This window comes from Myodes glareolus, chromosome 9 (genome assembly GCF_982192425.1).
Source record: "Myodes glareolus chromosome 9, mMyoGla1.1, whole genome shotgun sequence".
Taxonomy (NCBI): domain Eukaryota; kingdom Metazoa; phylum Chordata; class Mammalia; order Rodentia; family Cricetidae; genus Myodes; species Myodes glareolus.
The window spans coordinates 34814974-34825626 of record NC_142034.1 but is presented as its reverse complement, the minus strand read 5'-3'; the positions used below and the strand labels follow the sequence as shown (position 1 = coordinate 34825626).

The 10653-nt window shown below is 52.0% G+C and overlaps 1 protein-coding gene across 1 annotated transcript; it reads left to right on the top strand.

The window, feature by feature from the left end:
- The first annotated feature begins 746 nt into the window (after positions 1 to 746).
- Mpo (myeloperoxidase) lies at positions 747 to 10278 on the top strand. The gene is made up of 13 exons (XM_048446839.3): positions 747 to 936; positions 1084 to 1177; positions 1509 to 1684; positions 2140 to 2263; positions 2359 to 2488; positions 2567 to 2773; positions 3461 to 3779; positions 5682 to 5842; positions 6894 to 7149; positions 7478 to 7648; positions 8409 to 8646; positions 9313 to 9524; positions 10189 to 10278. The coding sequence occupies exons 1-12, from the start codon at positions 822 to 824 to the stop codon at positions 9515 to 9517; spliced, it is 2196 nt and encodes a 731-aa protein (XP_048302796.1). The 5' UTR covers positions 747 to 821; the 3' UTR covers positions 9518 to 9524; positions 10189 to 10278.
- The last annotated feature ends 375 nt before the right edge of the window (positions 10279 to 10653 follow it).

The following is a 10653-nucleotide window of genomic DNA, read 5'->3' as shown; positions in this document are numbered from 1 at the left end:
TCTCTCTCTCTTTGAGACAGAGTTTCTCTTTGTGACAGCCCTAGCTGTCCTGGAACTAGCTCTGTAGATCAGGCTCACCTCTAACTCACGGATCCACCTGCCTTTGCCTCCCTAGTGCTGGGATTAAAGGAGTGCACCACCATGCCCTGCAGTCTTTGTGTTTCTTAGAGAGTACATCAGTTCTGTAACTGATTCAGCCTCTAATTGTGCACTATTTGGAGTGATAAAGGAGTGCACCACCATGCCCTGCAGTCTTTGTGTTTCTTAGAGAGTACATCAGTTCTGTAACTGATTCAGCCTCTAATTGTGCACTATTTGGAGTGACTGATAGTGTAAGACTTCCTGGTTTGACAAGAAGGTCTTGTAAGGAAGACCGTGAAAAGGCTGCAAAGCTCAGAAAAACAACCTACAGAAATAATCACTTTGCCATAATGAGTTCTTCAAAGTGAGTCCATCTAAAAACAGCGGCTTCATTCTGACCTTTATACCAGACACAAGGACCCCCTAAACTCCCCATACACAGCTGGAACCCAGTGGGGGAGGAGAGTCTAGTCTTGGGCCAGACCTCTTTTTAATTTGCCCCGCCCCCAGCTTAGAGGACATAAAAGCCCAGTTGTAGGGAGAGGTGTTGACAGTGTGTCAGGTGAGCTGTGGAGTGGAGGCCTTGGGGACTGGAGACTGTAGCTGGAGGGTGGGTTGGGGGGTAGACCCCTCACTCACAGAGGCCTTCCTCATCGACTGAACCATTGGGGTAGAAGTGCGAGAAGGGGACTTGGGAGGCGAGGGATGGTGAGCCTCTTCTCAATGCTCTCTGTACTCAGATGCTCTGTGCACTTCCTGGGCTGGTGTCTTTTGCAGGGATGAAGCTATTCTTGGCCTTGGCAGGCCTCCTGGCTCCTCTGGCAATGCTGCAGACCTCCAATGGTGCCACTCCAGGTATTAGTGCCAAAAGATGGGGAGAGAGGGTATACTGGGGAGCTCCTCAGCTCGGTGGATCCCTTTTCCCTGTGCAGGCTTCCTTTGCTATGGGGCCTAGTGAGGGTCCCAGGCCACACCTGACCTTGTGATTTATGCCCTTGGCAGCTGTTCCTGAGGAAGTGGAGAATTCAATGGTCCTGGCCTCTATGGAGGAGGCCAAGCAGCTGGTGGACAAGGCCTACAAAGAACGGAGAGAAAGGTGGGAATGCCAGGCACTGGCCAGCCCTGGGCAAACCTGCTCCACACCTTTTGGAGACGGGGCACACAGTAAGGGTTCTGTAGAAAGGATGGAGACCCTTAGGGGGACTCTGGATCTGTCTATGTGTCCTTGAGTTTCTGGCTGTAGGAATGTCTTCAAAGCCACTTCTTCAAGTGGCCTTGCTTCTGTCTGAACATGCAGGTCCATACCCTGTGGACAAAAGAAGCCCACTTTGCTCTGTGGTTCTCCACACAGTTCTGTCTGCCCACCACAGGCTGGGCTCTGCTGAGTGTCTCTGTACCCCTTCTCTGACCCTCCCTTGTCTAAGCAGCATCAAAGAGAGTCTTCGAAGAGGCACCGCTAGCCCCATGGAACTCATATCCTACTTCAAGCAGCCCGTGGCAGCCACCAGAACAGCTGTGAGGGCTGCAGACTATCTTCACGTGGCCCTAGACCTGCTGAAGAGGAAGCTGCAGCCCCTGCGGCCAGGGCCTTTCAATGTCACGGGTACTGTAACCCTCCCCTTAGTCAGTACCCCTCATCCTCTAGAAACTTCTACCCCATCCTCCCTAGTTCTCCCTCTGATGCAGCAGTGTCAAACTGTGAGTCATGACCTCTTGTAGGGTGGAACGACCCCTTTCACAGGGGTTACCTAGAACCATTGGAAAACACGGATCTTTGCGTTATGATTCATGACAGTAGAAAATTATTCAGTTAGGAAGTAGCAACAAAAATAATTTTATGATTGGGGGGTCACCACAACATGAGGAACCGTATTAAAGGGTCGCATGCATTAGGAACTGAGAACCACTGCTCCAAGGAGTCTCAGACTTTTCTTATGCTTCCCAGCTAGCCAGCCCACCCCATCCTCTCCCCCATTGGGCTCCTCAGCCTCAGGTGGCCTAGCATAGGAAACGGGGTGGGGGAGGGCTCAAGTCTAAGATCCTGGTTCACACTGGCAGACATCCTGACACCTGCTCAGCTGAATCTGTTGTCCAAGTCAAGTGGCTGCGCCTATCAGGACGTGGGGGTGACATGCCCTGAGCGGGACAAGTATCGCACCATCACCGGACAGTGCAACAACAGGTGCGGACCCAGGGCAGTTCGTGGATGTGTGGAGCGGTGGGTCTAGGTCCCGCCTGTGGCGACCCCTTGTGCCTTCGCTCTGTGCTTCCCTGCAGGCGCAGTCCCACGCTGGGAGCCTCCAACCGCGCCTTTGCACGCTGGCTGCCAGCTGAGTACGAAGATGGCTACTCGTTACCCTTCGGCTGGACGCCTGGGGTCAAGCGTGGTGGCTTCAGAGTGCCATTGGTGAGTGTCCAGTAGAGGGGAAGAGCCTATCCCGATGTGAGAGACCCTGGCGTCCACTGATTCCTGCTGTCGCTACAGGCTCGAGCTGTCTCCAATGCCATCGTGCGCTTCCCCAATGATCAGCTGACCCGGGACCAGCAGCGCGCGCTAATGTTCATGCAGTGGGGACAGTTTCTGGACCACGACTTAACCTTGACTCCTGAGCCAGCTACCCGGTCCTCTTTCTTCACTGGCCTCAACTGCGAGATCAGCTGCCTGCAGCAGCCACCGTGCTTCCCCCTCAAGGTGCCATCCCCTTCCATCCACTGTAGATGGTTCGCATTAGTGGCTGTGCTCTTTCTGCGTCCTAGACCCTTCCTAGCCCCTGCTTGCTGGTCTTGAGTCAGCACTGGTCTCCCTCAGCAGAGCCTGCTGTCAACCAGGGGTGAGGGGTGGGGTGGGGTAACTGGCTGTTTGTGAGCCTGGGAGAATTCTGGGATGAGATCCTCACCTGTCTCCTTCACACTCCCAGTGTAGGAGCACTGACCTGTTTCCTCCCTCTCTGAGGGTTTTTTTTTCCCCTAACCTGCTTCACACTGTGTGTGTGTGTGTGTGAGTGCCAGGGAACTGGGGAGAATGGAAGCAGAGACTGAGAGGGAGATTGAGGGACCGTAGACGAACAGGGGAAGGTGACAGATAAGGAACCTAGAGGAAAAGGCAGAAACCTGAAAGAAGAGGATTAAGACGCAAGGTGAAGAAGGGTCAGAGGACTGGCCTCGCCGAACCCCAAAGGCATCTCTGCATTCCATTCAATGTATTCTTTGTCACCCCTAAACCTCAGTATCTCTGCTAGCTGAGCCCCACTAATTCTATAGGTCCTTGAGAGGCTTCTTGCATGCTGGAGGAGTCAGAATTCTCTCTGGCATGATATAAGCCGCGCATGCCCACTGTCACTATCAACAAAAGCCAGTCCAGTCTCTCTCTGTGCCACAGATCCCACCTAATGACCCTCGAATCAGGAACCAAGACGACTGCATCCCTTTCTTCCGCTCCTGCCCAGCGTGCACCGGGAGCAACATCACCATTCGCAACCAGATCAACGCGCTCACTTCTTTTGTGGATGCCAGCGCAGTGTATGGCAGCGAGGACCCGCTGGCCAGGAGGCTGCGCAACCTCACCAACCAGCTCGGGCTGCTGGCTGTCAATACCCGCTTCCAAGACAATGGCAGGGCCCTGTTGCCCTTTGACAACCTACATGACGACCCTTGCCTCCTCACCAACCGCTCTGCCCGCATTCCTTGTTTCCTGGCAGGTCAGCCTGGGGTCTGGACTAGAGTGGCATAGAGGGGTTGCTTTGGAGCCTATGTGTGAGCAGCTTGTGGATGTGAGGAGAGACACTGGTCTCACCATCGTATTAGTCTAGTTGCCTTGGTAACCATTTGGATAGAGACAGAAAGGAAAATAACCACAAAAACAAGCCACACACACACACACACACACACACACACACACACACACACACACACACACCTCCACCCTATCAGTCTAAGATGGAGACACAGGGCTGTCAAGGAGCCTGTATCATCTCTTTCTCTCTTTCTTCCTCCTCTATGCTATGGAAAAGAGAGAGCTGAGCCGTCCCTTGGGAACAGAGAATGTAAAGGACAGAGAGGAATGTGTGCCCTCGCCCTTTAGAACTACACTGTCCAGTCTGGAGCCTGTAGCCACACGTGGTTATTTTAATTTTAAATTATTTTTTAGTAGGGCTTGGTGGCACACACCTTTAATCCCAGCACTCAAGAGGCAAAGGCAGGGAGATGTCTGTGAGTTCAAGGCCAGTCTTGTCTACAGAGTGAGCTCCAGGACAGTCAAAGCTATACATAGTGAGACCCTGTCTTGAAATAAATAAATAAATAAATAAATAAATAAATAAATAAATAAATGATTTTACGCCGAATCCAAATTTCCTGTAGCAACCACATTTTGAGGGCTCAGTAGTCCAATGGGCTAGTGCCTCCCCTACTGGCAGTGGAAGAGAGATTGTTTTCATCACCCCAGAAAGTCCTAGTGGGCACCGTCACAGAATATCACCTCTTCGTCATTTTTGTTTCTTATGAAGACAGAAGATGGGCTGTCAAATGGACACACCAGGCAGTTGGGGATACGGTTAGGGCAGATATTGTGGTCACACCCAGAACTCCACCCCCTTCTCTGCAATGTAGACTGGGTTGTATTGTTGGCCTTAGCTTGTTTGTTGCTTGTTTTGTAGCCCAGGCTAGCTTCCTGTCTTGTTGCCCACGTGCTGGAATGACCCACGTGTGCCACCAGGCCCTGACCAGTATGTTTTGATGTAAACACACTGGCAGCAGAGGTCTCTTCTTGGTCCCCCTCCCTTCTAAGGGCTCCTTGGGGCCCCAGGAGAGTCAAGGTCAGTAGAACGGTGGATTTCCTAGGGGAGGGCACACTCTCTTCTGGGTTAGTCATGACCTCTAGTTGTTCATGGGGTGGAGAAGCTGCTCTTGGGAATACCTTTTCCTCCTAGAATTTTCTATCTAGAGTTGGCAAGAGCTGGACCCACTCAGTGTCTTGCATCAAATGCCCTGGCCCTCATCCCCTGGCCTTTCCTGCTGAAGGGTTAGGGAGGGCTAGAGAAATCAGGACTTGGTTTCCTTGAAGAGTCTTAGGTGTGGACTCCACACATCCTGTGCCCTCCCCCACAACACAGCAGGCCATACAATCAGCCTATAGTAAGCACGCTACTGACAGCTATGTTCAAATAGTGGGAGCTTTGGGGTCCTGTTTTGAGAAGGATTCTGAGGTTACATTTAATTTTTGCAGAAAACATGCATGCTACTTTTTGGCTTACACCAAATCAAGACAATAAGCTGACTATTGGTTCTCAGGAGTGTTCATGCATTGTGGTGTGTGTGAGTATCGTGTGTGGGTGTATGTGTGTGCATGTAGCAAAGGGTAAAATACAGAAAGTCACAAGCTTTGGACCTCATGCTTAAGGAGTTCCTAACGTCAAACCTGATGGCTATTGGACAAGGCTACAGGAAGGACTGCAGTGTCTCTAAGCTCCTATGTCAGCCTGGAGCTGACCTGTGGGTCTGGTGGGATAAGGTGGTGGAGAACAGGCACAGGAGAACCTCTGCAGGCTTTTGCTGGACAGGGGAGGAGGCCATAGACATGACAAAGACTTTGTTCTCTTAAGGGGACATGCGCTCCAGTGAGATGCCCGAGCTCACCTCTGTTCACACCCTCTTCGTTCGAGAGCATAACCGCCTGGCTACAGAGCTGAAGCGCCTGAATCCTCGCTGGAGTGGGGAAAGGCTCTACCAGGAGGCCCGGAAGATCGTGGGGGCCATGGTCCAGGTAGGCTGTCCTACAGCATTCTGGCCATGGGTTTCTGGGCAAGTTACTGTCCTTGCTGAACACTGGCTCCTTTATCCATAATAGTGCAAGGCTCAAAGGAGCCAAAGGGAAACACCCGGCAGAATTTGAGGCATGCTTGGCAAGGGCAAACCCTTCCTCTGTCTTCCCAGGATGTCCTTCCTGAGGACCTAGGAATTGCGTTGGGAGGGTCCTTCAGAGATCATTTCTATAGTCTGTCACTATGGAGGCTCTGAAGCAGAAACAACACTGTCGCTATTGGCTCCTTCCCCACTTGTCCCCCAGCCCGGGGCAGTGTTCCTCCATCTGCTTTCTAACTTTTGTTGTTGCAGGGACTCTTGTTCTCCCCAAAAATGTAAATAAGTAAACACACGCACACATGTATTCACACACACAGGCAGGCGTAGCGCACACAACATGCAAGGCCTTGAATTCACACATGCACACATGTCTTTGCTAGATTTAGAGAGAGGTGAAGGCCTGAAGGTGGGGTTAGATGTACACTCACACTCACAAGTGGGATTCCTTTCAGCCTCAGGGTCAATTCCAGCCTTGGATCCAGAGCGAGACTGTCCCACCTTTTCCTTCACCGTGGAAGGACCTCACACCTGACAGACCTCTGTCCTGCTACACACCCACACCAAGCCCTACCATGTGCAGACTATTTCTGGGCACTGTGAATAATCTCAGTTATTTCAACGTCCCTGGCTCTCCAGGAGACAGGAGACACTACTAACTTACAGGCAAGAGAGATAGGACAGAGACCAACACGTCACTGTGTTTAATCTTGTGAGAGAGACAGTGATATAATTTATTCCTCGTTTGCATCTGTGGGTCAGAGAGTTTAATAAATGACGTAAAGTCACATAGCCAGGGACAGCAGAGGTCTGTGTTCTGCAGTTCCACTCTATTAAGTTCAGCTCTAACGCTGTGGGATGTAAGCCCCTGATCCTAGGCAGGAGGGACTGGTCCCCCAAGTCAGAGACTGCAGGGAGGAGCGACTAGACAGCTCTCCCACGTGACTTTCTTTTAGATCATCACGTACCGGGACTACCTGCCCTTGGTGTTAGGGCCAGCAGCCATGAGGAAGTACCTACCCAGGTACCGAGGCTACAACGACTCGGTAGACCCTCGCATCGCCAACGTCTTCACCAACGCTTTCCGCTATGGCCACACCCTCATCCAACCCTTCATGTTCCGCCTGGACAACCAGTACCGGCCCACCGGGCCCAACCCTCGGGTCCCACTCAGCAAGGTCTTCTTTGCTAGCTGGAGAGTTGTGTTGGAAGGTGAGTGGGAGGGACCTGAGAGACCAGCAGCTGAGGGCGGGATGGCGTGGGTTCTGCTGCAGGGAACTAGGCTGAGAAGAAATCTTTCCATAACTTCTTTGGGGATCCTGCATGGGTTTGCAGTTTCACTGACCCAAGAGGCTAGGGCTGGGGTCATCCCAAGCTTGTGAACCCTAATGTCAGGGAATGCCTACTGATTACTGCTCACGGGTGACCACCTTGCTCTCAAGTGTTACATGTACCTAGACCTCTTCTCTGAATCCTTAGAGTGCACCTAGGATCTGGTAGCAAGCGAATCCTTCCTTTCACTTTGCTCTCTTGTCCCCAGGTGGCATTGACCCCATCCTCCGAGGTCTCATGGCCACCCCTGCCAAACTGAACCGCCAGAACCAGATTGTAGTGGATGAGATCCGGGAGCGACTCTTCGTGCAGGTTATGAGGATCGGGCTGGACCTGCCCGCTCTGAACATGCAGCGCAGCAGAGATCACGGCCTCCCAGGTGAGGGAGCAGTTCCAGCTCCAGATCCCAGGTAGTTCATAGCTTCCCGTCCTGCGCAGGGCTCTTTCTCCTGCTCTCAGGAAACACCTGAGGCCAGCCCTGCCCTTTCCAGTCTCCCACAGACATATCTTAGCCTCTCTTGACTTCTTTGTAATCTGGACTCTTGCATCCTGCACTGCAGGTGCGAACGGTATCATGCTGTGATCTGGAAATCTGTCTTCGTCATCAGGCCCCTCTAAGGCATTCATGAGCTCAAGGGCAGGAGTGTATGTACCACAGACATTTTGCCGATTAGGAAACTAGGGTTTGGCTATGTAGTCAAGTCAATGACAGATCTGGAGCTTGGACCCAAGCGAATCAACCTAACCCAAAAGTCCATGCCTGTGTTGTGGAGGAGCATAAGTGGCCACGTCTCTGAGATACACTTTCACTCTCTGGGTCAGAGAGAGATGCATTGGGCGGCTCTAAGGGACAATGGGCTATTTCCATGCCTCTTGGAAATAGGCATGGTGGGATTTGTGACAATATTGGGTTCACTGCAGAGTGAGAGAGAAGGGAAAAGACAGAGGGGTCTGGGGCAGCCCAACTGCCCACTCTGACCTGAGCCAGTCACCCATTCAGGGTTCCGCTCTGCTTCTGGTGTGTGCACCGAGGTGGACTTTTGAACATCTATATAGATCTCCCCTGCTGTTGCCAGTATTCTCTATACCTTGGAGGACAGGGGTCCCTTTAAAGCTACCTGTTCTCTGACCCAATGCAGGATACAATGCCTGGAGGCGCTTCTGTGGGCTTCCACAGCCCAGCACAGTGGGCGAGCTTGGCACGGTGCTAAAGAACCTGGACTTGGCACAGAAACTGATGGCACAGTATGGCACACCCAACAACATTGACATCTGGATGGGTGGTGTGTCCGAGCCCCTGGAGCCCAATGGCCGAGTAGGTCAGCTCCTTGCCTGTCTCATTGGCACTCAGTTTAGGAAGCTACGCGATGGTGATCGGTAAGGAAGCCGTGGGACAGCAGGGGGCACAGACTGGGGCTGGGAGGCATGTGCACACCACAGCACTCATGTGGAGCTCAGAGGATAACTTCAGGAGTTGGTTCCATCATGTGGGCTTCAGCGATGGTACTCAGGTTGTCAGCTTTGGTGGCAAGGGCCCTTACCCACCGAACAATCTTGCCGGTCCCAAAATGCCACTCTTAATATTTTCTCTGGGCTTCTCAGTGTTGCTCAGTCACCATAGGATAGTCACAGTTTAGTTCTGTCTCCCTTTGATGTCATTTCATCATGGCCCTGAGCATCTCCATGTCTAGTTCTTATCTAGCTCGCATGACACCTTTGGGAGTATTATACAAAGGTGTCCCAGTCAAGAGAACAAATCACAAATGCCACCCAGGCTCTCTTCTACCCTTGTGGTCGCATGCACAACACAGGGGCCCAGAGACCACTGGACGGGAGCAAGGGACATATCCAAGAAGCCATGCTCCTCTCTTCTGTGCTTAGTAAACACTGCCTACGACCTGGAGCTCTCCTGTGCTGTTGGGCAGAATCTCCCATGGCCCCCACACACTCAGGAGGCAGCTCAAGCCAGGTGATGTCCTCCCAACCCAGGATACTCTCCCTCAGAACATCCTCAGACATAGTGTCCATGATGCTCCCATGCAGGTTTTGGTGGGAGAATCCAGGTGTGTTCAGTGCCCAGCAGAGACAGGCCCTGGCCAGAATCTCCTTTCCCCGCATCATCTGTGACAACACTGGCATCACCACTGTGTCCAAGAACAACATCTTCATGTCCAACTCATACCCACGAGACTTTGTCAACTGTAGGTCCGTCCCTGGGCTGGACCTGGCTTCCTGGCGGGAGGCTTAGACACTGGGTAAGGGACTGCTGTACTGAAGGGTGTGTCTGGTTGGCTACTTGGAACCACAGAGAACTCTTCCCTATGTGAACCCATCCTTGTGGATTTTGTGGGTGCCAAATGAAAAAAAATGACTGGATATTCACTTGTGTGTGCGCATATATGTTTGCATAGTTGCTTCTGCATGTCTGTATATGCAACATATGTACATTAACATTTCGCATGTGTATTGTCTTTGAGCAAGGCACTATTTGATGTGCCCATGTGTATGTCCATCACTTGAGTCTGCGCTTACTGCTCATTACAATATTAAGAACATGGTGGGAGGCAGCAAGCAGTCTTAACCCTGCAGCATAAAGCTGTAACTTGGGAAAATTACTCTAAAATGAATTCCCTTCCTTACAAATAAAAGCAGCCATGGCTCGTTGGAAGGTCTATTGAATCAGCCAGATCTTCACTCACTGTACCCCTACCATGGGCCAGGCACTGTGCTAGGCTTGGGAAATAGAGGCAAAAAGACGAATGCCAAGTCCTTGATCATATTCTGGCTGGTGGAAACAAGGTGGTGGCCTCTGGGGGGATGCAGTGAGCTTGTGGCCTGTGTGGTTGTGTCATGGGGTGAGGCCAGCCCAGCTCAGTCCATGGCTTCTCCTTCCTTACTCTGTTCTCTTCCTATTCACAGAACTCTGTCTGGAGGAGAACTAAGGCCCTTGGCTTCTCTGTACCATTGGTTGTACCTGAAGCTCACACTAATAAAACACCATGGATGGGATCTGTTCTGTGTCTGAGAACCTGGGGCAGTGTGGTCTTTAGCCTTGTGTTTCTGGATGGTATTGGGAAGCCCTCCTCTGACTAAGAAGTCTGTGTGAGGAGGGTGGCTGGTTTTTAGAAGCCTTGAGGCCAGGCCACACTGAGCAGACCCTCACCCCTCACCCCTGCTCTCTGCCGCTCTGTGGAACAGGAATGTGGCCACCAAGCCCTGGTATTTTTTTCATTGCTCTGGCACATGTTTGCTACTTGCTCGGTCTGTGTCAGATTCTGGGAAGGGGTGGGGACAAAATGCTACCCAGTGGGATGGAAGGCTGAGGTCTGGTGGGGAGGCTTTGGTGGGAGAGTGGATGCCCCTGTGCCCCTGCAAACTAGCACA